The sequence below is a fragment of the Phalaenopsis equestris genome, unplaced genomic scaffold (genome assembly GCF_001263595.1).
Source record: "Phalaenopsis equestris unplaced genomic scaffold, ASM126359v1 Scaffold000144, whole genome shotgun sequence".
Classification (NCBI taxonomy): Eukaryota; Viridiplantae; Streptophyta; class Magnoliopsida; order Asparagales; family Orchidaceae; genus Phalaenopsis; species Phalaenopsis equestris.
In genome coordinates, this window is record NW_018164586.1 from 87338 (window position 1) to 113930 (window position 26593).

A 26593-nucleotide genomic window follows, 5' to 3' on the forward strand; every position below is an offset into this window, starting at 1 on the left:
ACATCGCATGTTGACCGACTCTGATTGAGCGCTCGATTACTAATGGTTGGTCGGTTCATGTTCATTCAATCAGATGCTCTGATTGTCAGATCGCTATACTGGACCGTTCGATGACTTTGAGATTCTTGTTGACATGTTATGTGTATACAATAAATAATTTTGATGTATACATAAAAAAATATGTGATGTGGTGTTGAGTTTATTTTTTATACTATTATTGATTACTTAATAAATTTGTGTGATAAAATTTAACACACAAAAAATATTTCTTCCAAATTGAGCCAGGGTAAATAATCTGTTGCATACTCAACTTAATATAATCCATCATCCCATACATGTTATACCATATCGAGTAGTGGTAATTGTGGTGTCACAACATTATGCATTGAAAGATAAATTTTATTTTTTAAAAGTCAATAAATTATCTGATTTTGATATATTATTAAAGATTTAAATGTTATATATATATATATATATATATATGTAAATATGAATATTTAAATGCTAGTTATGTTAATAAATTATGTTGCATCTATTTAAAGGTGCATTTTCATACATTTCACACCATTCTTGTATTTGCATATCTAAGATTTATACTTTAATATATACATTCATAAAACTCAAATCCTTAAAATCATATAAAAAAACATCACTTTACTAACTTTGTATAAGTCAAATATACTCTTTTATGCACAGATTTATAGCAAGGAGTTATAAATAAAAGTATGAAACTTTAGGTGTACATATGTAAATCCATAATAATTGTGTGGTAAATTTGTAACAAAATATACTATTTTATGCACAGATTTATAGCAAGGAGATATAAATACAAGTATGAAACTTTAGGTGTACATCTGTAAATCCATAATAATTGTGTGGTAAATTTGTAACTTTCCCTATGTAATTGCAGCACATTGTTCTTTATTTACCGCACCATCGTTTTCCTCCAACCGTAGCTGGCTGCTCGAGAGTTGCCATCGGAGTCGATTGAACGCGATCGATGAGTCGAGAGGAGGGGCTGCAGCGGCGCTATAGCAGGCTCGAGGAAGCCCTCGAGATCAAGTCACTCCGTCGAATCATCAGCGCCTACATCAAGTAAACCCTAGCAAGCCAATATTCATCTTTTCCTCCATTAACTGCTCCCTAATCTAGTGTCACGTAATCGTCATCGGAACTCATGCTGTCCCTATTTCGCTTCTTTTCTTTTTATTAATTTCACAAAGCTTGCCTGCAATGCATAATTTTGTGAGTTCTTTAATTACTAAATTAATTTATTGTTAATTTTCTGTTGATTGCCTGGCTGTGTAAATAAGTAAATATGTGATCCATCAGAAGATCATGTTTAGTCAACTTTACCGGAATTAGTTTTTTAATTTCTTAAAAAGGGTTGCTGCATTACACAATGCCACAAAAATCTCTCTAATGAAATCCTTGATTATTGTCTTTGGGATTTTGAAGAATGGTTTTTTGAGGAAATTGTGGATCAGAGCAACTTTGTTGCGCTGCTATGATATGATGTCCATGTCATGTATCTTTAGTTTCTCTCACACAGCACACACGACAACAACAATGACAACCAACCTTTTTCTCACTAAGTGGGGTCGCCTATATGAATCCTTTTTCTCCATTGTGTCCTATTGTATCATATTTTCATTTAACTCTAATAGATTAATATCATTTTTTATACAAAATGCCCAAGTCTTTTTAGGTTTACCTCTGCCTTTCTTAACACAAGTTGAATCTAAAACATCCACTCACCTAACATGATCATCAGATGGTCGACATTTAATGTGATCGAACCATCTGAGACGACTCTCTCTAATCTTGTTCGCCAGTGGAGCTACACCAACCCTATCATGGATATGTTCATTTCTCTTTTTGGCTCTAAGTGTCAAGCCACTAATCAACCTTTGCATTCTCATCTAAGCAAAACTTAATGTTTTATTCTTCTCTTTCATAGGCCAACATTCTGCGTCATTGTAGGTCTCGCTACCATCTTATAAAATTTTAATTTCAGTCTAAGCGATACTTTTCTATCACACGATAGGCCGATGCATTCCTCCACTTCAACCAACTAACTTGAATTCTTCTAATAACATCCCCATCTATATAACATCCCCATCTATATCACCATCACTTTGAATAATAGACCTGAGATATCTAAAACATTCACACATTTTAATGATCTAATCACCCAAAGTTACAGATTTGTCACTAGAGCTACTATTAATAAAATTACATTCCATGCATTCATCTTTAGATCTACTCAAACGAAGGACTTTAGACTCCAACGTAGACCTCCATACTTCAAGCTTTTTCTAAACTCTTTTACTAGTCTTATCCACAAGAAGGATATCATCAACAAACAACATACACCAAGGTACATCCTCCTGTAAATGTCCATTAAGAACATCCATAACTAAAGCAAGAAGATATGGGCTTAAAGCCGATCCCTGATGTAATCCAACTGAAATAGGAAAATACTTGGTCAATCCTTATTCTGTTCGAACACAAGTACCAAATCTAATGTACATATCTTTAATGAATTGAATATATGTCATATCAACACATTTCTTCTCTAGAACTCTCCAAAGGGTTTTTTCTCAATCAATAAAAATTATATGTAGATCCTCTTTATTCTCTCTTACTTCTCCATCCAACCTCTCAGTACATGTATAACTTTCATAGTAGATCTGTTCGATATAAATCCAAAATGATTATGAGAAATCTTTGTATCACGTCTTAAAATATGTTCACTCATCATTTTTCAGAATTTTTAAGCATGACACATCAACTTAATTCCTCTAAAATTTGCACACTCTTGTGCATCCCCTTTATTCTTAAAATAGGGACCAAAATATTCTTCCTCTACTTCTCAGACATCTTTTAGTTTTTAAAATAATATTAAAGAGTTTAGTAAGCCAAAAAACTCTCAAATCTCGTAAATATTTTCACACTTCAATTATGATATGATCAGGTCCTACGGATTTTCTACCTTTGGTTTTCTTTAAAGCCTCATAAACTTCTTTTTTACTAATGTGACGGTAAAAATAAAATATTTATTAATAATAATAATATTAAGATCATTAAGGCCGATCATATTTTTTGGAACTTCATTGAAAATTTATCAAAATAACTCGCCCACCCATGTTGAATATCTTTTTTTAAGAAAATCACCTTTTGATTTTTATTAATACACTTAATTTGAATTAAATCTTTACTTTTATTTTTTCTTTGTTTGGCTAATATATACATATATTTTTCACCCTCTTTAGTATCTAATATATTATAAAGATCACTGAAAACAATTTTAATATCCCAAATTGTTCTCTTAGTCTCCCTACGGGCTACCTTATATTTTTCCTAGTTTTTTGAGATTTTTCATTTAAATCAATTTTTATAACACTACTTTTTATTTTTTACCTTTTCTAGAACATTTTTTATTCCATCACCAAATATTTTTATTTATAAAAATTTTTCATTTTGATTCTCTAAGTACACTTTTTGCCACTTGTTTGTTAGTGTTAGTTACTTTTTCTCACATTGAATTCACTTCTTTTTGAATATCCCAAATCCTTAAATTTTGAAGTTTACTCATAAAAATAATTTTATTTGTATTTTTTAGTGCTCCTAGATAATTTTATGACAATGTTTCATTGTGTTTTTTATTTTAAAACTCTTCATCTTAAAATGCAGAACTAATAATCATTATTGAGTACTTAAATTTTCACTTGGAATGACCTCACAATCTTAATACTCTCGACGATATCTTTTTCTCATATGAAAATAATCAATTTGTATTTTATTATATTTATTCATATGAGTAATACCTTGATCATCTTTTTTCTTCAATGAAGTATTAGCGATAACAAAATCAAACGCTAAAACAAAATCCAATATAGTTCCATCTACTTCATTAATCACTCCAAAATCTTGGCTACCATTAATATTTCTTAAATCTTCCACAACTCCACCAACATGTCCATTTAAATCTCCTCCAATAATATTCCTTATTTAAGAGATATCATTTGTATTAATTCTTCCAGGTCATTCTGAAAAATTTCTTTTAAACTTATATATAAGCTTATTTAAGGAGTATAAGCACTTATAACATTAAAAATGTTAGTATCAACAACAATCTTTAGAGCTATAATTCTATTAACTCTTACTATATTATCTTTTAAATTCTTATCTAGAATAACATTTATACTATTTCTAATGCGATTCTTAATATACTAAAGTTTAAATCTTAAGCTATCAATCTCCTTTGACTTTTCTTCAACCCATTTAGTTTCTTGAATATATAAGATATTTATCTTTATATGAGCCATAATATCAATTAATTCTATTATTTTACCTGTGAAAGTACCCATATTCCAAGATCATATCCTAATATCAGTTTCATGGACCAAATTTTTTACCTGCATCTGTTCGTAATGTGCGAACCTTTGCTTATTTGACACTACACCTGACGACGATGTAATGGTCTTTGCGCTTTTCACTGTATTTAAGTCATATAACGTGTCGCTTTCAGAGGACGCCCTAGCATTTACACAAGGATTTAAATGATTCATGTCATGATTTTTTGACAAATTTTACATTAGTTATCGATTACCTAACACAACCCTCTACTTTTTACACGCAAACAACTAAACAAAATTAAGTGACTAATTGGTTTGATGCTAAGTTAGTGATGAGTTATGTTAACGAGCATATATATATTGATCTTTTTTGATTTTAAGGGATTTTTCTCAATCTTTATGACTTAGGGTCTGTCTGGGGCAGCTGCAGTTTATCCAGCTTATACTGATAAACAACTTATCCTGATAATTTGCTGATGACCAGCTGATCCGGATAAGTTGACTGACTGTACTGACTGTTTGGTTACTGTTTGGTTATTGCGTTTTGAGAACAACTGATTCTGGATAAATGATTAATCTGCCTCTGTTCCAGATAAGCTGTTTAGTTATTTGGTTCGTGCGTTTTGTAAACATCTTATTTGCAAATTGTTTTACAACTTTATCAACCTTTTTAATGCAATCATAAAGGGGAGATAACTGTGAAGCTTGAAGAACATGAAAATATAAAATATTATAAAAATTAAAGTTCAAATGTTAAGACATGAAATTACAAAATATTTATATCACTAAAATATTTCAAATCACATCACAGAAGTACACTTACCTAAACAAAAGTGAAATACACCTTAACACACTAATATGTACTGTAATGAGACCCAAAAAAGAAGAAAAAAGAAGAAAAAGTAACATGTCAAAATTACAAGAAAAAAAAATTATAATGTTGACTTTAAAATGTAGCAGCATATCACGACTCATTCTGCCCAGCTTTGACACTCCAGAATCCCGAGCAAACCTGTCCGACTGGGATATTGTAGGAATGGAAGCACTCAAATCAGAAGCGGTGTTCTTAAATTTTGATACCGACGAACTTTGAGCCGCGGTGTCAAGTTGAGATAACATAGAAACAGACGCATTGTCGGCCTACCTGAAGAAAGTGCAGTCCTCCTGTCCTTGTACCAATTGCGGACACCTGTAAAATTGTCTCCCATAGCTATGTGGCTGGTGTGACGTGAGTAGCAAGGTCGGTAGTCCGCACCGACACATCAACTGCCCGAACTTCCCTGAATATTTGGAAGTCATCGTCCCGCAGTTATGAAAAGAACAATAAATCAGTCAAAAAATTGAGGAAATATAGAAAATATACTTACTGAAATATGGAAGTAACAGTTGTCGAAAAAAAATTTGTGTGGCCATCGAACCTGCTCCGCAATAATCTCGAATCTCGATAAAATCATTACAATTTAGCAGTAAAAAAATATTTTTTTATGGTAGAGAAAGCCATATAGTATCATTTGCTCCATAAATTCAAATGTGAAAGCAGTTCATTTTAAGCCAAAAATAGGATGTTTCAATCAAATTAAAAAGATTTTCACTTGGAATAGAATATGAGAATTATAAACCAGAAAGGATGTGTACAAAAAATTTTCCTGTGTAATGCCAACAGGAAAACATAGGATAACTGAACCACTGAAACCATAGGCTACTTTGTAATGCCAACAGACGTAATGCCAACAAGATCCCAGTGGTAATGGCTGCACTGGTTACCTAAGAATAAAGGCCATCCAAAGATCCTGCATCATCACCATTGAGATTTATTTACATACATCTGAATTCCTATGTAAGGCCAACAGAGCAACTGAAACCATAGGCTACTTTGTTTCTGAAAAAGCTAACTTCATGAATCCAAATATCCAAATGAAGCAGTAGGTAATTTGAAGGGAAGAAGAACATGTCTTAACTTCAAGGTATAAAACAGTAAACACCCAACATATTGCCACTTTCTTAAGCAAGAAAAAAATTCAGGTTTGGATCATATGCCCACTGGTGAGAACAATTGAAATATCAAAGTGCAGCAGGTACTTTCTATTTCATCTAAAAACTTTATTTTTACCATACCACATATGTTAACATAAGACCCATATATAGCAACAATATATAGCAGCCATATATAACATCCTTGCACTATAGTGAGACCCAAAAGACTACATCACAGAATTATCAACAAACTGTGAAGCACAATTCTTATGTAAACACACGATAACCGAATTAACAACAGGAGAACACAGGATAACCGAACCAGCAACAGACAGTTGCAAATTCATAGCATTTATTCATACAAACTCCAGCTCATAATGAGATACAAATTCATACAGACAGTTGCTGAAGAAAGAAATGGTTGAGGCTTTGATTACATGGCCACTGCTGAGAACAATTAAACTTTCTGCATTCACAGCAAATGTCTATCACTTTAACAGATAATAAGATAGATTTCTTAATAAAACAACCGCAAATTCTACACATAAATGGTCGCAGCAACCCAAAGAACTTCAGGTAACTAAAAAAAAAAAAAAATCAGCTTTCCTTTAAAATTCTCAGCAAATGTCAGCATTCATTCATAATGAAAAACTTGTAGCTCATGAAATGAAATGAGAACCTCGAAGTGCAGCCAACACATCCATAAAGACGGGAAATATAACCCATATAGGTACCAATCCATTCAAATGCCTAAAGCTGATAACTGCTACACGTAAATGATGTATGCAACCCAAAGAACTTCAGGTTGCTGAAGAAAGGTATTAAACCATTTAAATGCTTACTTCCAGCAATATGTTTCAGATAGGCATAAAAATTTTTTTCAGAAAGGCTATAGTGCACGGCTAGAAGTTAATCCAATTCAAAAAGTTCTTAATATTCAGGATCATCAAATTGAAGTTGATGTAGGATAAATAAATAAAAAATTAATACTTTGATCTGATAAAATTAAAGGAGCATATATTGAAAAGGAATAAATTATTAATCCCCAGAACAAAATTTGTGATCTAAGCAATTTTCCCTATTCTAATTAAAAACTTCATTGCTAAAGGTAATATCTTTGTTTACAGAAAATCACATATATTAAACTTGGTCTTGCAATTCATTATAAAGCTGTTAAAGGCACTTCTTTAAAGTTTTGTAGCAATTGATTAACATTCTTAGTTGCAGTGGTAATATTTTTGTTTACTTCGATAACTATGAAATCAGGGATCATTCCCTCAGCTCTAGTCTCATATTCATAAGAAGTTGTCAAGAACATATCTAATCCAACACCAGTGAAAGACCACTAGCTGGCAGCAATGAGAGTAGGGAAATTTTGAATCAATACTGCTCATGTCAGTCAAGAACAAAACTGCAGGTATAACATCCCACGGAAGGTAAACGGCAGGTAAAGCAAAAAGAACAAAAATGCTGGTAAAGCAAAAGAACATAACTGCCAATAAGATACCAACAATAAGCAGCGGTTGCCCGAAAAGTAGGGCCATCCAAGCTGCAATGAGACAATATGCTGTATCCGGTTTAATAGCTCAAATATAACAATATAATAGCTCATCACTTTAAAGCAAACAACGTACTGTTTGCATAGCAATTGATGCAAACAATGTACTACCCTGACATCACTGTAATAAAACAGCTCTCCCACTCATGTATGGTTGAATGTAGAATTGGGAAGCAATTTAATAGCTAAAAAAAAATAACTCTCCCACTCATTTACTCCCCAAATCTATAACCATTCTCATTCTTGATCCATATAGAAGTATCCATATAGACGTATCCATATACTAGTATCTCATAAGCAATGTGAAGTGTCCATATAGAAGTATCTCAACAGCAACCATTATAAAAAATTCCAACAGTAATAAAAAAAATACCATTACTGGACTTAAAATACCATAGCCTTCCAATACAGACATTGCATCAATTCTATAACTCTATAACCATTTCATTCATTACTTTAGAAAAGCGGATATGTTATCAAATAGCCTAACAGATCAATGGGGGACAAAGTAATATTTGGATGTGAGTATGAGATGAGCTGCTATTAAAAACAACAATATATAGTTTGAGCCATAATTACCCACATAAAGCCATCTCTACTGAAGTATACTACAACCATAAAGGAAATCAACTTTGAGATGTAGAACAAAGTGTATGTATTAACATGTAAAAAAGGCATGCAATGTTTATGCTTTCGTGTAATTTAACCAAAATTAACATAAATGATTATTGCAAACATTCGTAATTGTTTAACCAAAATTTAAAATACATGACTTAACATGTTTCACTAATGTCGTCTGCTTCGGGGGGAATTTGCAGTAAATCCACATCAACCACGTCAAATTCTGCATCAGTTCTGAAGGATGCCTTCTAATAAAGTTGTGTAGTGCCATGGTGGCCACTACTATCTGGACCTGCTTCAGAAATAGATAAGTAGGCATATCACGCAATATAATCCATTTCTTCTTCCACACTCCGAATGATCGTTCAATTATGCCTCGCAATGATGAATGTCTTTTATTGAATAATTCTTTCTTCCTATATGCTAAACTGCTTGACTTTTCAAAATCTGGGATATGATACTTTGTATTTGGATACGACTTAAGAAACCCCCTTTGTAAGGGATATCCGGTGTCGACCAAGTAGTACTTACCTGTTGCATGATGTTAGTTATAAATGGAAGTACATAACGAAATTTATTTCTCAAATATACGTTGCTAAAGGAGGTTAAGGGAACCCATATGCTCGGTTTCTAGTAACAAACTTGAAAACACGACTATCGTGTGCGCTACCTTCCCATCCAGCCATCACGAAAGTAAAACACATTAAAATCACACATGACCATGACATTTTGTGTTGGAGATCCACACAGTTCGATGTAAATGACATTCTCTGCAGGAGACAGCCATGCATCGATGTGTGTTCCGTCAATAGCTCCAATACAATCCTGTGGTTTATAAAGTACCCCTAAATCATTTAAAATCAATAAATTTTTTTCTTGAAAATGAATGTTATGTTGGGAACTTACCTTGAAAAAGGGTATGTATCGAGGGTCATTTGCAATTTATGTGGGAATGGTTTGAAACGTTGGTTCCTCGAGTTTTACTATCTTGTATGCCAGACTTACTAGCACATTTAAACCCACGGAAAAATATCTACTGATGGTTTCCGAGGAATGTTGAAATCGCTCCTTAGCTCCTCTAATGAATTTATTTTGGGATAAGATATACAGGGTAATTGCCAATACCTCTCTGGCAGTTGTTCTTAATGAGTCGTGTAATCCATGAAGGTTCCGAAGTTCATTAAGCAGATCAAGAAATATCTCCTTCGTCATATAGAATATGTTTGCAAACCGGGATATGTATTTAGGATTTTAAGGCACTCCTGAATTGAGCAGTTGTTTGTTGTTGGTGTTGGTGGTGCAGTCTTCGGTTTGCAGGATTCAAATAGCATCTCTATGGAACCTGTGACAATTACAGCTCCAACTTTCTTCTTTTCCGCTCTGGGACGCTTTGTCCCACCGGTTGATTGAACATCTATATGCACTTGACTGGGACCTCCAGACTCGCCTATGTGCTCGGTTTCCATGTCATGTGTTAAACCAACAAAGCTTTGATCAGTTGGGGTGAAAGCATGAGTTCCGGTAGCGACAACACGTATAAACATGCCATCCAACTTTTCCTCTAATACTGGATTAACGCCGCTAAGTTTGAATTTTTTGGCTGCCGGCACTACCTCTAATAGAAAAGATAAATTATTAGAAAAATCTTTAGAAAAATGCAATAAATGCAAAAAGCAAATATAAGTATGTATTTACCTCTAACTTCTCAACCCACCATTCATCTGGTGCATCTATTGCCCACTTAAGTGAATCCCAACCCAATCCTGTTGATCCTCTTCTGAGTTCTTTCCAAAATTTTCAGTTTTTTTTAATTGATCTTATTTGTTTTTTAGTTTCATCCAATTGTAATCCTTTCCGGTTAGTTCCTTGAATTTAATCATTAGATTCTGTCAACTTTCTTTATTGAAATAGGTGGTCGGCCTATTACCCAACTCGACTTCCCTCACACAAAGTTCACAAAATGTCAGGGTGGTCTCTTTATCCCACATGGTCGATGATTCGGATTCTTTAGGTTTACTCATTTTGACTGTGGGACAAACAAGCTAACATGAAATTAATGGCGTTCAAGAGAAAAAACGTATATACAATGACATTTTTGTGGAAGGGAAAGCATAATAATTTTTGTGAAATGAGCCATTTGAACACAAATTACACAATAACAAAAATGTAATAGTGATCCATGCCATTATCTATTTTTTGTGGAAGGGAAGAAATACAAGGACAATTGTTAATCACTTCTGTATTATCTCTACATTTCTTTCAAATATTAAAATTACAATTCATACTTCTAACTAAATTAGTTGTTACTGCAAGATGATTCTTGAAGATAGGAGGATTGAATTGCTTTGGATTTGCATGGAAAATTGTTAAATTTACATTATTATGGAAATTGACTAAAAAATATTTTTATGTTTCGATTGCGTATTCAAATTGGGCGTTTTTTTAGATATAAAAAATATTTACATTTGCTTTTTTGATCACACATTCTATATTAGTAATTTATATAAGAAAATATCATCCTCGTGCCATGTCATTTTACAGTGTCTATCTCATGCCCCTATCTTTTGTCACCTTTGTGGTAAGTTGCTCGGAGGGATTTCCTTATAAAATTTAGAACCTAAAATAGCAACTTGCTTGGAAGGAGCATTAATAAAGTTGAATGAAATTAGGTTGCCCGTTTCAAGTTGTTTTTCCAGGAAATATTTATTTTTGTTAATTTTTTTTGGTGCTTATTTCTGTTTTTTTGCTTGTTACTCTTTGTTGCATCTCTTTTTAATTTAAAAATGTAAATATTGTGGTTCAGTTACGCTGATGCCGCAGAGGAGGATGTCAAGAGGTATGAAAGGTCATTTAGAAAGCTCTCTCGTGAGCATAAGGTGAGTACTTGACATTGTAGAGTGGTTTTGGTTATAAGCATAATCATTTATCCTATTCTTATTTGAACTTGGCAACAAATTTCCTTCGAAATTTCCAGCTTAAACTTGCCCATGCTTTAAATTTGTTGTTTGGCCTCTTTGTTCACTAAAACAATAAACATTTCTTGTTAGATGATCTCTATGCAGCCATTTATGATTCACCATTCTTGATCTCTCACACCATTTACTTAATATTTTGGCAGGGACTTCTTTCTCATCTTCCGCTAAAATTCCAAAGGTTTCGACGGTAATTAAATTCTTATGTTAAAACTGTATGCTACTAATCATTCATTTACTAAACTAGTTCAAGAATTTTATTATTTGTAAGATTAGCGGTCTTGCATTCGTATTGAATATTAAAAGGTTTCATAGTTAAAAATGAGGCTTTAATAATGTAATCTTATTATTTTTTTCTTCTTAATAGTAGCATTTGGTTTGTTTGTGTGAAAGTTCTCTGCACATTCTGTTGACAACGAAAATTTACTAGTATTGGTTGAGTGTTGTGATTGGAATTCCTTTTATATTTGGGTTTGAATTATAATGCCTCTGAAATCATTGTTCAATATTTTCATAACGGCTAGGTACCAGTAAGTCTAACTAGCATTTAATTTTTTCGATTTGATCCTTTGACTATAGCTTGCTATTTACATCTTCCAAGGGCACATTTTGTTCTCATATATTCATTTCCTCTCACCATGGTCCCTGAAATTCCGTAACTAAGAAATAGGTCAACTTTTAAAATCTAAATCTAGTTACTCTGTGGCAATTCATTTCAGGTCAAAGAAATGATTAAAATCTATTTTAAACGGTTCTATAAGCCATTTCTTTGACTAGAGATTTCATTTCAATTGAAATTTCTTTCACTTCTTCCGCTTTCACTTCTGCATCACATCCTCACCCTAAAACCATAACCTATTGCCATGGGATTTGGGCGGGGCAAAACTTTCATCGAAGAGTTTATTTCCAGGGAAAAACAGAGGCATTCACTGAGGCATATGTTGATTCACCGCTTTTGTTGTTACATAGGCGGATAGGTTTCTGACAGCAAGTAGCATATGTCAATTTTTACTTTACTGTGACACAGTTTTAGTCAATCCGGTGATCAGCAATGTCACTCTTATCGTTAGATTGATTTGAAGGACCTAGGGAGATGTTTCCTCATGGAAATTATGATTCTTTTGTTAACTTTCACAACTCAAGAAACCAAAGAGAGAGAACACGTTCTAAGATTTGCATAATAATAATGCCATAGTGCACACAGAAGGAAGTTGAAAGAATAATAGGAATTTCTATTTTTTTTATTTCCCAGATTTTCTTTGTTGCACTTGGCTAAAACTTCATTTATTTATATTTTGAAAATTTAGTTTTATTTATTGTACTACTGGTTTCTTGGAAAAACCTGGGATGTACACATCAGTTAGTGCTAGCCTAATAATGGGTAGGAGGGCCTCTCAGGGGATGTAACATTAGTTTTTTAATAAAGGGTTTCACGATGTTGGCCGAAATCACAATGCTTTGTTTTAACCTGATATTGGTGCTTTTGCTATTCCGTTTTGTTTGAAAATAGGATTTTATGTGGAAGGTCTGTTGTTTGTCTCCACTAGACTTGGAAGGCTTGATAGCATCTGCTTAATCCATGAGAAATACAGCAAACATTCATGGTATATTTTTAAAGGAAGACATGATTGATATACAAGAGGCTTTAACTTTTTTGTGGTTGGAATTAAGAATTAAGCCTTGCCATGAGTCATGACTAAGGCTCTGTTTGGGGCAACTGCTGCGTAGTAGCTGTGTCAGGAAGTTGCTGCGGGAAAGTTGTATGTTTTTTTGTTTTGTGCAATTTTACAACTGTGCTACAGTTGTTTTATAAATAAATGACATTTTTCCCTCTGTAGTATTGTGCTGTTTATAACAAAATCAGTTCTGATTGCACATTTCATTCATGAGTAAAGATATCCAATTTGAATATTACATAATAAAAGTGACACCTCACTAAGTAGCAACACAACAATCAAAATAAAAAGTAAAACTATTAAAATAACAAGTAACATTATCATGATATTATTTTTAAAATGCAAATAATTAATGTCATCAGATAATCTCTTCTTCAACGAAATTCTCCATGCCTGATCATTATCGATGGTGAAATCATCAAACTGATTCACTCACCTCAAGAAATCACAGTTCTCTGCTCTATTTCTTGGACACCTGTAAAATTATCTCTCATAACTATGTTACTGTCATGAAGTAAGCAGAGAATACTAGTCCACAGTAACAGTACAATGCTCTAATGACACCAGAAGTCCTCGAGCTCATTTTTTCGGAAGGTTTGGAATCACAAAGAACAGACTATTAGATGCAATATTAGTAATGAAGAATAATACAAATACTCAATTAAAGTTTTATAAAATTGTGAGTTTTCAGAGCAGAAAATATAAACCAACGAATAATCTGTCATTTCAAGAATACAATAGACATTTAAGAAAAAAGATTTTTAGTTGACTTTAAGCCACATAATACTCAGCTCGTATGTGTCTTAGAGACATCACCATAAAGGCCATCTAGAAGAACCTCAACCAGCATACGACTGGAAAAGAGGGGAATTTGGTTGCCTTAGTAGCGATTTCATACGTGTCAAGATCCCATAATAACATATAGGTTATCCAGAAGAACTCATAAGGTCAAATGTCTCATCATAGACCTCAAAATCAAAAATAAAACATGCAATAAATAAATACACGAAGTAATACATGCAAAAAAACTGAAAATAAATTTGCACTAAAATGAGATTCATAAACCTTTGCACATAAAGTAATAAAAATATTAAGCCTTCTGACAACACGTTGCATATAAAGTAATTAAAAAAAGAACATACAACATTCTTTCATCCGTTAACAATGACATATATATTTTGCTCTCTCAACTCCATCATCTCTCCAACATCTTCCCCATCTTGGGTATAGGACTCAGGCAAATCACTTTCCGCCTGTGATATTAATTGTTCTAAGTGATATTCATATACTTCAACAGGGGCATGCAAATGATCTTCTTCTACCCTATTGAAGTCAATGATATTACGCGAAGAATACCGCCGAATGTAGTTGTGGAGAGTTATTATGACAACCATAATTTGCATTTGTTTGTTGAACGGATATGTGAGCATATTTCGCAGAATAACTCATTTTTTTTCCAAACTCTAAATGTTCTTTCGATAACACCGCGTAAGGATAAGTGTCTCTTGTTAAACATCTTTTTACTATTCCGAGCAACATTGCCAGCTCTTTCAATATCAAGAATGTAGTATTTGGTATCAGGAAATAGTTTGAGAAATCTTTTTTGTGAAGGATATCAAACATCGACCAAATAAAATTTCTCTGATATCATTAAAATCATTAGTATTGCACTGAAATATTATTTAATTTATTCATATTAAAGTGAATTCTGGGGTGAATTCGGAAAGTTGTATTTTTGACTTCACATTACAAATTTAAATATGTGACTGTCGTGTGCACTATCTTCTCATCCGACCATAACAAAGGTGAATCACATGCTAACGTATACAACCATTATTTTTTGTATTGGTAAACCACATCGTCGATTTATGTAATCTTTTCACTGTTTGAAACTCATGCATCCACATGCATTCCCTCAATCGCCCTAACACAATTTTAAAGCATTTATAATGGGTATTTAAATTACCGTGTTTAAGTAAATTTTGGAAAATACGAACACATTTATCTATCTTAAAACATGGCATGTAATGTTGGCCTGTGAGACCTTATGGGGGTCCTTTGGAATTCTGGGTCTTCGGGTTTAATAATTTTTTATGATAAGCTGATCACAGCATTCAACCTAGTTAAAATTTATTTGTTGATTGCTTCTGATGTATGCTAGAATCGCTTTCTTGATTCATCTTATAGATTCATTCTGTGATAAAATGTAGTGGGTTATTGCTAACACTTCTCTAGAAGTCATCTTAGAGGAGTCATGAAATCCATGATTTCTATGCAGTTCTTTTAACAGATCAATGAATACGGGCTCTCATACGGAACGTATTGCTAAATCTTGTATGGTGACCAATAAACTCTCCTATCTATATATCACCTATGTATGTGGATGTCATGCAAGGTGAGTGAGCGATATATGAGTTGTAATACTTATACATTTAGCATAACACAACTGCAGTTCTTCTGTGCCTTTTTTTATCCATGCTATTCATTGTTTATGCAGCTATCACATATAAATAATACCGAATTAGCTTGAAAATGCATTATAAAAAATATGATAACGAAAGTTTGAAATGTAAATAACCCCATAAAGATCAAATATAAAACGCCCAATAAGTAATGAAACTCAAGCATATTGCGAGTAGTACAAATAATGTCCCCATAAATATCAAACATGTAGTGTCCAACAAGTAAAAAAAAATATATGCATCCCAATTGTTTTGGAAATAACGTAAGTCATTGATCCTACGGTCAAAAGTCATTGGCATAAAAAACTCTCTCCGACTTGGATCTTGAAGCAACTTAATAGAGAACAAATAAAATGACATGTCCTCGTAAATTTTTGGAGTTGCTGAAAGAATTCGCATGACTTGATTTATAAAAGTTATTGGGTTGTACCAGGGTCATTGGTGCATGAAGCAACTAATAGTGAAATTTGGCTTATAACAAAAACTGCACCTTTTTTTTTACTTTTTCTCAAATCTAGGATGCTTGGGTCAACTAGTTGATTCAATTTCATTGAGGTTAGGGTTGGGGCCTTCATTGGAGTCAGCGGTTTATATGATATCTAAATGCTCAGATATGCCAGCAAACCCTCTTTCGCTTGGGGCCTATGCATTTTCTCTTGTGGCAATGACTCCACTGAACATATGATTCAACTTTTCCTCAACCTCAGGGTCAATGCCACTGAATTTAAATTTCTTAGCATTTGACACGACCTACAAATTAATGGATGAATGACATGATGCAATTGAAAAAAAATGTGAAGGATTGAACATTTCATAAATTTTTATCTCCAATCTCTCGACCCACCATTTCTTCGACACATCAATGGTTCTTTTTATCGGATCCCAACTTAAGCTTGTAGATCCCCGCTTTAGCTCTTTCCTTATTTTTCAGTCATTTTTCAACTAATCCCACTTATTTTTTAATTGCATTTTATCGTATTCTCATCCCATGCTTTCCTTGAACTTTTTAATTATATTCTGTCTTCCTTCCTTATTAAAGTAGGTGGTTGGCCTATTTTGCAATTCTAACTCTTTAAGATAAAGATCATAAAATATCAGCTTCACCTCTTTAACTCACATGACTGACGAACCGATTTTATTTGTCTTTACCATGACGACTATTAGAATGAAAAGAATCAAACAACATAAATGTGTGACACATAATATAAGGTTACCTTATGAAAACATAAAGTGTCACTTAAAATTCCAAAAATTAGAAAAATATAACAGAAAAGAAACGTCTAAAATCAACACGCCACCAACACCACTTCCATATACATAGCACCTACACAACACCCACACAAAAAATAACACCACCACACCATCGCACCACCACACTACACATCAATCCCATGTACACACATCACTTCCACCACACCAACACACCACCAAACATAGCACCCAACTATCACACCATCAACTCATCACCAACACCACTCCCATATACAAAGAACCTACACACCACCACCACACCAATACACCACCACACATAGCATCTGCACATTACTCCCATGTATACACACCACCACACCCCACACATAGCACCCCACCCAACCACCACACCATCAACACACCAACACACAACCACCACACCATGGATGTCATAGCACCTAACACTGCTCCCATGTTCACACACCACCACACATAGAACCCAACCGCCACTCCATCAACTCACCACCAATGCCACTCCCATATACATAGCACCTACACACCAACACCACACCAATAGACTGCCACACATAGCGCTTACACATCACTTCCATGCACACACACTGCCACCACTACACCATCACACCACCACATATATCACCCACACACCACCACCCACAACACTCAACCGCCATACCACCAACACACCACCAACACCACTCCCATATACATAACACCTACACAACACCAATATCACACATAGCACCTGCACACCACCACACCAACACACCTACAGAACATCATGGATGTCATAGCACCTACAAACCATGAAACATTTGAATACATTCACATCACCTCCACAAAATTCCAAGCATCACATGACCTTCAAATGCCTCCAATCGGCCCATTCCAACTAGTGAATTGTTGCCCCATTTCTTCAAAAAACATCCACAAAACACCATTGAAAATTCTTCATTCAATTTTTCAAAGCCGAAAATTTATTTTCTTGGTTTTGCATCAAAACCGTGCATATGAGAAAGAGGGCAAACAACCCAAACTAACTAAAATTAAAAATAGATTATATAGTGATACCATAAACTAGAAAGACATTCCCGGCCTCCAAAACCGGCATATGTCACAAAAATTTAATTTCAGATGCTACAAGTTCCAATTCCAGCCATTCTAGGGCTCTCAAATTTCAAAATCATTTATTTCAGGGGCCACAAATAGAAAAAGCTAGTTACAAAAGACCCTAAGGTCACAAACCGAGTAGAGTAAAGAGCACAAACAACAAAAAAATGGTAGAGGATACCAAAATCTAAAATCTCATCTTTCTGATAGTAAACTTGATTACACCTGTAGAAGAAAGCCACAAAATGTACTGAGAAAGCTACACATTTCAAATCAACCAAAAATTGCAAATGTAAATGATAGAGGATACCGTGGGAGAGGAGGGAAGAGCACTTTTTACAATAAAAACGAGAGAGAGAAGATGTCTTAAGGGCAGAGACGCATGAGAGGCAACATAGAGAAGTGTGACTCGGCTCGAGAGAGGTAGAGACACGAAGGAGCTAGGGCAGAGATGCGAAGAAGCTAGGGTAGAGACGTGGGGGTAGGGAGGGGAAAAATGAAATAAGAAATGTGGACCTGAGGTGTTAACCCACGGCCCCCGTTTACATCCGCTTCCTCAATGAAGCTGCCGCACCACTGTTGTCAAACGATAGAATTCGCGGCTCAAAACCTTGCTGCACAATAAACGCCTCGCCAAACTGACCCTAAGAGAAGCTTTTGAACCCAAAATCTATTGTGCAGAAAGCCATTGGCTTAGGACTTTGCTGTTTCCATAATGTTGTCAGCATTTGTCTAATTTTTTGGAAAACTAAAACATTTCTATGCTGCTAACATGGAAGGTATTTGCAGGTGTATATCCGCAAATTCATTTTTCATCATGAACATGCTTCAGGTAAATCTTTCTTCTCTGTTCTTAGTTTTTTTTATTTATTAATATATGTTAATTTGTTGTGGCCGGTGCTAACAGCGACCAATTTTTAATCCAGTTTATAACTACCCCCTTTTTTTTCATAATGTTCTGATCTATTTGTTCTTAGCATTGCTTGGGAATAACAATGATACCTTAAGAATGCGACTCAACAAACAATACCTCTGCAGGCATTTGATCCTCCTTTTGACATGAGTCAAGATATAGATTTCGATGGGCACAGTGATATAGGACGTTTTTCTAACGGTCATCTCTGCACACATGCTTCTCATCATATGCAAGATTACAGTGCCTATGTGAAGGGGTCTGTTCCTGAGAGTATAGACATTGCTTCAGGGCCTGAGTTATCTAGTTGCAGTGGAAGTTGTGATCAAACTCCTTCAAATAGAAATAACGAGAAACAGGTACTTCAACTACAAACTTAATCCCGATTTACTTGCTATTGGAATTTATGAACGTGCTCTTGAAATGACTTCCTAAAACAGAATAACTTTCATTTGTGTTCTGGATTTTCATTTAGATATTTGACCCCCTGTAGATAACCACAGGAGATTTCCAGTGAAAGTTCTTGCAGTCTTGTTATGAACATGAACACACCAAATGGAAACACAAATTTGATTGATGAAAGTATGGACAAAGTCAAACTTATTTGTAATCTCGATGCTTCTCTCCATGATTCTACTCCAAATGGAAATGTAAGTTTATGCTTTAATTCTAGTGAATACTTTCGTTAAGATCCTAATGCTTTAGAAAAAATTTTGTTGTATATTATGTTCTTTCAACCTTGCTTACATAGAATTAAAAAAAAAAAAACGTAAAAGCATGTTGTTATTAAAGAAGATGAATAATAGATTAACATATTTCGTAACATATTTCCTAAAAATTATAGTCCATTGGTAGAACATTTTACAGTTAAGAATATTGAACTGGCTTTCTTGTTAAGTGGAAAAATATCGTATTCTGAGAGGTCTATATTTTTGGAGTGATTTTATATTAATTCGGTTTGCCTTTGAACATTGTAATTATTCCCCTATTTTAATTTTAGGTTCGGGGGCAGGGTTTATCTAGTAAATAATGCACGCCTAAATAGTCTTTTTTTCTAACATTGTTTTAAAACGATGTTTAATTCCAAACCCTTGCGATCACCACTTCCCTTTCCTCCCTTCAAAGTTGCTCTCTTTCCTTTGAAAACCTGTGCTCGCTGACAACTCACCAGCCTCTGCCTCAACTTGCAATCCTTACTCCACATACTCCCCAACAACGTGCACCCTCCCTCCCTCCCTCCCTCCCTCCCTCCCTGTTTGCTTGCACTCAACATGCACTCACACTGGAGCCTGCTTACCAATACCGTGCACTCACCCTCTGAGTCTAGTTGCCTTCTCAAGCACTTTCTTGTAGTCCATAATCGCATGTTATACTCTCACATGCAACTTTAGCTAGCTAACATAGATCTTCTAAGTCGATTCTAGTTGGTCTTCTTTGGAGCTATAACTCTCACTCTCTTAACTAGATCTATGATGACTTAAATTATTTTTTTTCCTTGATTTTGGAATGCATTAATGGGTTGATCTACTATACTCCCATATATTAATACTTTCATTTGTTATTGATACATTTGTTTAACTCAATGTACCAACTTTCTTCTGCGGTCACGAGTTTTCTTTCTTGTCATAGTTTCTCATGAGAAATTTAGTCATCTTGACACTTGGCCTCTTGAATGAGGATTGCCAAATATCGAAATGACCAACTTTCAAATATGCTGTTCTCCTGTGGATCTTAAAGGGCTTTGAACATACTATTGCATCTATCATCATGTTTTGGCAAACTGCCAAAGGGATGGCGGACTATCTGCACACCACCTTCCTTCCGGACATCAATGTCTCTTGAGTTTACACTTTTTAATTTATTTCTTCTTGCCACAAGGTGGAAAATCTATTTATGAGTAGTTTGAAGGAAAATGGCATAACTTTTTCACTATTGCCTTTATCAAACTACAAAAGAAAACCATAATGAAGAATATATTATTGTCGAGTTCCACTTTGGCATTCATCTGTTCTTACTAACTGTTCAAGCTCAAATGACGGTGGAGTTTATTTATTGAACACCATCCTTCACTCGCGTTAGTTCTTTTATGGATTTGCATGCTCCACTTTTTATGACGATCATGTTGCCATTGCCTTTAGATAAGAGGTTTTCATGTTTCTCGTGGGCTTAATGATTGAGGTGTCGGGTCATGGTTGCAGATGCAGCTATTTCTTACTTCGTCAAGATTCTTTTGACCATTGTTGGGAAAGTTTTCACTATCGACCTGTTGTTAAGCATGTCTAATGCATTGAACCTATTCCAGTAAACAACACTAGTATCTCATCAGGTTTTGTTAGAATTTCCCAAGAGAATTATGACCTTTTGTGACTATTAGATGCACATTTTTGCCATATTCTCTTTCATGTATTGACTTGGTTGCAACTATTTATTATAGTATGATTTGTGTTTTAGACTTTCGCATTCTTTTGAATGATTATTAATAAACAATTATTTTCATCTCTTATCATTGGCCTCTCTCCCATTGTTACTAGTGCCCATAGCTCTCGTTTAGCCTTTCAGAAATTATCAGTCAATCTAGTGTAGGCACAATGTTTTTATGTTCAACAACTTTATGTCAATTTTTTGTTTATAAATTGTTTAACTTGGTCTCATAACTATTCAATAGTCTTTTATGCTCCATACCATGCCTTTCAGGATCTCATCATGAATTAGATAATTGGTGGGTGTGTTTATATTAGTCGCATTATTAGATCATTCATGCTGCTTTTTTGCTTTATTTTCTATTTCCTTTTATCTATGGCACTATCATATGGTCCATCCTCTTTACCATCCTTAGGGGTGTTTGGTTGGACTCAGTATTTACATTTAATAGGATTTAGGAAATCCAGTTGATCTGGATTCATCAGATCTATGTACTATTAAATTCAGAATATTGTTTGGTTCAGTTGAGGTTAAATCCAATTAAAACTATTTGAGGTGTTTGACATTTTATTTCAGGTTTTTATAGCCATGACTTTCTTCCCTATTTAACTCCGTCAAATCCACCAAAGAGTTAGATTTAATATATATAGATTTGCATCCAAAAAATATATGGAAGGGAGAGAAAGACGAATTTAATGGGGCACTTGATTTAATTTTCTGTTTTACGACGTTTGATTGGATTTACCTTAAATCCAGCCTAATTTCTATGCTACTGAACATCCCCCTCAGAGCATTCCTCATTCACCTTTATATATTTCGAATTTTGAATTGGAAGCTTGTTAATAGGGTAAATATCATATTCTATCATTTTCCTGCCACTTCACACAATAATGCACCTTTTGACTCTTCGCAATCTTTGGACCAAGTCTCATAACTTTCCTTTTGGCTTCTGATATTTTTTTCTTCATTGATGATCACAATTAGGTTGTTTGGGTTTACCTTTTGAAGTTTCAATAAAAAATATTCTTTGAATTCAAATTAATTATTAAAAGATTAAAGTTCAATTTTTCACCTAATTAAAATCATTCACAATAATAATGCTTTTGGATGTATACATTATAGTTTTTGTTCTTCCTGTGATGAGAATGGTATTCTGCATCTAGTGTTTATCGCCAACAAAATGAATTGTTGCATGTAAACATTAACATTTCCTTGATATTGCCGCACTTTAATGTTTCACATATATTTTGTTAGTCATTTTTGTGGAATGCTCTTTCTATCTTATACTACTTGAATTGTATTCTGTCCTAATCCATTCTCTATTTTTTAACCCACAAAGCTTCTTTTTATCTTATTCTTGCCAATTTTTATTGCTTCCATTCTCTATTTTTTAACCCACAAATCTTCTTTTTATTTTAATCTTTCAATTTTCGATTGCTTTTCTCCACTGTCTTTCTTATTTGTGATTGGGTGCATTTTTTGGGACTCATCCCATACTCAAAATGGCTATATAATGACTATATGTATATGCTGGCTTTATCTTTCATGAGACAACTCCCCTCACTTTATTTTCCATCATGGTGCTGATCTGCTATATCCTCCACCAGACTATCACATATAGCCATGATGCTCGCTCATCCTCCATTACATGCTTATATATATGCATGTTTATTTCCTACTAAAGCATCTCCCTCCATCTAGTTGTCTACATCTAAATATTTGTAGCCCTTAGATCTACATTTTACTGTTGCTCAATGAAAAGTGAAACGACCTTATATTGACCCCGATATGTGCCTTTATGTCATTTGATCATCTATCATTTTTTATTTGTCATTTTACTTTGCCTTTTTTTATTTTCTCTATTCCTGGAAAGTATGAGGAGGTTTCATCTATTCTAAATGGAAGCATATAATAGGTATTGAAATTGGAGAGCTCTTGATGATTGACATATCTGTTAGTTGCTTTTACCCTCTTATGTGGTTAATCATTTCATGCTATTGGATTTGTACTATTAAGTTCAATCTTGATGAATACATTGAATGCTATAAGACTTGAGCGTTAGTAAAATGATACACTGAATTTTGAAATTGGCTTCTTTGAGGTTTTATCTCGGATTAATTTATTTTTGTTCGTCTTCTTCTATGCGTTGCCATTAATCAAGGTTGAACTATGCCATAAATCGATGCCTACAATGCTTTTTATTTGAAAGCAGCATTAAGGCTATCTATATGGATCAACTTGTACTACGTTGCTTTGGAGGAGAACAAAATATGTAAGCTTAGGTGGGCCATATACAGGTTAAAAAAGTACTTCATTTTGGTTCAACAAAATCTATGAGGTTTGAATTACAAAATAACACTGTTATTAATGTTATCTTTATTTAGTGTACTTGTTATAATTTTTTTCTATGTTGTTAATGACACATTTCTCTTGGGAAGTAACTCCTTGGAAAATATTGAAATAAATAAGCAGCTTCAAAAAATGTTTGCTACTAAAGAGCGTGGGCACTCAATAGTACTTGCATTAACTTTGTATATGGTAAAGGAGTTTCTCTCTCTAAAAAAAAAAACTATAGATCTAGAAAATAATTTTTGTGTGATGAAAACCTAGCGACTTATATGGATAGTCTACAAATATGTGAGAATGAAGAAAAAATTTCAAGGCGCTTCTCATGTTTGGTTTGTAAACAATCTATATGATCATAACTAGACTTCATTTATCTTTTTTGTTGGTGCGGTTAGGCAACTTATGCAAAATTTGAAGAAATAGTGGAAAACTATTTCGACTCATATTGACTTTACAATGTCTTGAAATTTCTTGTAAAATGATTAATCTGTCAAATGAATAATCACATGATGTTAAAGCTTATGAACATGTTAAGCAACTTATCTTGGCTTAGTGATTGAGTGCTTTGGCTCTGACCACAATGTCTTCGGTTTGAGGCCTAGCACGTATGAGTAAATGTCGGCGTTAAAAGGGGGTAAAGTTAAAAGGTCAAAGTTGGGGGGTTGCCCGTAAGAAGCTGTCGGTCGCTGGGAGTGAAATCCCGTTGCCCGCTTCGGGAGGACACTTTAATTTATATATATAATATGAAATCAAACTGACCTCATATTTTCCACAGTTTAAATGAAAGAGCGCTCTACCTCAAATCCTGTATCTATCCCGAGGGATAAACACAAGACTTGAGGATGAGGCTCGATCAAATAAACTAAGAAATATATGACATCCGTTTGGTCTACAAAACCGTTTTATTTGCCGACAAGTTCTCTTATTTAATACAAAGAATTAAATAGGGTTTATTTTAGACTGAGTTTGGAAAAACTTTCTATAAGGGCAAACCCTTATAATTAATTACATCTTAAATGACCGAAGTCACTTAAGAAAACTCTTGATAAAAGTCAGGGAATACTATATTCAGAGAAGTCAAAAGGATAGGACTTTTCAACAAAATCGGACAAAGATGTGTGAAAGGGGAAAGATTCGAATCTGGAACATTGTTGAGGAATCCAAATGAAGAGAAACTAGGGGAGACCACAGATCCGGAGGTGAACTCGGGTGATTTCCCGGTGAACTCTGGTGACTTCCCGTGGTGACTTCCCGGTCTATCCTATGATTTGGCTTTAGATTTGAGAAGAAATTATTCAAGTGTTTCATCCTGTCAATTTTATTTAATTAGAGTTTATATTTGCGTGATATTGTCCGATCATACGTCGCCTAGAAGATATGAGGGTTTACATCGTATCGGACGACAATCTCGGAACCTAGAACGAGTTAGGGCTTAAATCGTACAGTAGAGCTATACGAATGACTAAAGAAAAGGTGGAGGATTTATGTTGCGCTAGGAAAACAACCTCGAAATCCTATGATTTGTTGTTTGATTTCTAGGAAAAGGAATGGTTTTGCTGGGGAAGACATGTTCTGCTATTGAAGATGGCCGTGCTGCCCACCGTACTAGCTCCAAGCTCCCCGACGTGACGAGTTGAAGTTTGCTAGGGTGTCCAGTTATGGTGTCAAATCAAACGACCCTATGATTGTAATCCTCTAAATGTCCTATATAAAAGAAGGAATGCTTAAAGCTATATAATATAAAATGTGCAGGACAGGACAAACAGTAGGATGCATGTAGAACAGTAGTACGCAAAAACATGAATAGTATTATATGCTGTACGGTACGGTTGCAAGTAGAAACAAAAATAGTATAACATGCTGTACAAAAAGAACAATAGCAGGTAGAAATAGGACAAATATAACATGCTGTACAGAAAGAACAGTAACAAGTAGAAACAAGAATAGTATAACATGCTGTACAGAAAGAACAGTAGCAGACAGAAACAAGAAAATGAAGTGCTGTAAAATGTAAAGCAAACCTGTACACCCGTGAAATCCGCTGTTTCTTAAGTATAACAAGTCTAAATGCATCTCAAAAGCGAAGTTTGGAAGAAAACGTTATCCAGGAAATCCAAAGAAGAGTGTAGCAACGACTCATGACAGAAAATTTCGAGAAAATCAACGAAAAAGACTCAAGTAAAAGAAAATTCTCAAAAATCCTGGAGAAATGCCGAAAAAAAGAAAAGTCACACGAGTGCCCTATCTTAAAGCTTCGATAAAGCAAAGAAAAAAAAAGGATTCGGAAGAGGGGGACCGCAAGCACTCGTATGGGACTAGGCTCAGCTGTATATTTATTCTCGAGGGTCCACGAAGGCTACTCGGTCACCCGAATGTATAATGTACAGAACCCGCCACTCGTCTAGAAAGGTGTCCTGAACCTCACTTAGGGGGCTATCTCCCAGCCTAAACAGGTATTCGTCAGGTGGACAATGTATTTTAAACACATATTTTAAAATTCATATTTTTGACATACACATAAATCTTAAAAAAGATTATCAAATTTTGTTTTATGAGGAAGAATGTATTTTATATTTTGAAATAGATTTTTGGCAATTTTTATTGTCCACAAGACGATTACACTGTCAGGCATAGGATCGCCGACCCACTGAGGAGGTTCGAGCCAACTCCCGCTAGACTTATGTCGGTAAAGGATATCATATCCTATTATTCATCAAATGCATGGATCTTGATGTTATAGGATATGACATCTTTTTGCTCTAACTTCGGTGTGCCTTTATCATCAACACCGTACGCCCCAAAACGACTACTTGCGACCTTGCTTGATGGTTTCACGTATAGCAAAAGGCTATACCTGGACACTTATGCATCGGACATAAGCATCGAAAACCGAACCAAGAAGCAAGGAAAGAAAAGAACAAAAATGAGGTGAGAGAGAGACACTGATCCATCTAAAACACCAAAAAGGAG

The 26593-nt window shown here is 34.4% G+C and overlaps 1 protein-coding gene across 2 annotated transcripts in view; it reads left to right on the forward strand.

Annotated features, from left to right (window-relative positions):
• The first annotated feature begins 945 nt into the window (after positions 1–945).
• LOC110021767 (carnosine N-methyltransferase-like) overlaps positions 946–26593 on the forward strand; it is an 81690-nt gene continuing 56042 nt past the window's right edge. For both annotated transcript variants that reach the window (XM_020720392.1, XM_020720391.1), the window contains exons 1-6: positions 946–1095; positions 11318–11390; positions 11633–11676; positions 18733–18775; positions 18982–19215; positions 19360–19506. In XM_020720392.1, the coding sequence (XP_020576051.1) occupies positions 1001–1095; positions 11318–11390; positions 11633–11676; positions 18733–18775; positions 18982–19215; positions 19360–19506 (636 nt within the window). In that variant the 5' untranslated portion in view covers positions 946–1000. The remainder of the gene's footprint in view (positions 1096–11317; positions 11391–11632; positions 11677–18732; positions 18776–18981; positions 19216–19359; positions 19507–26593) is intronic.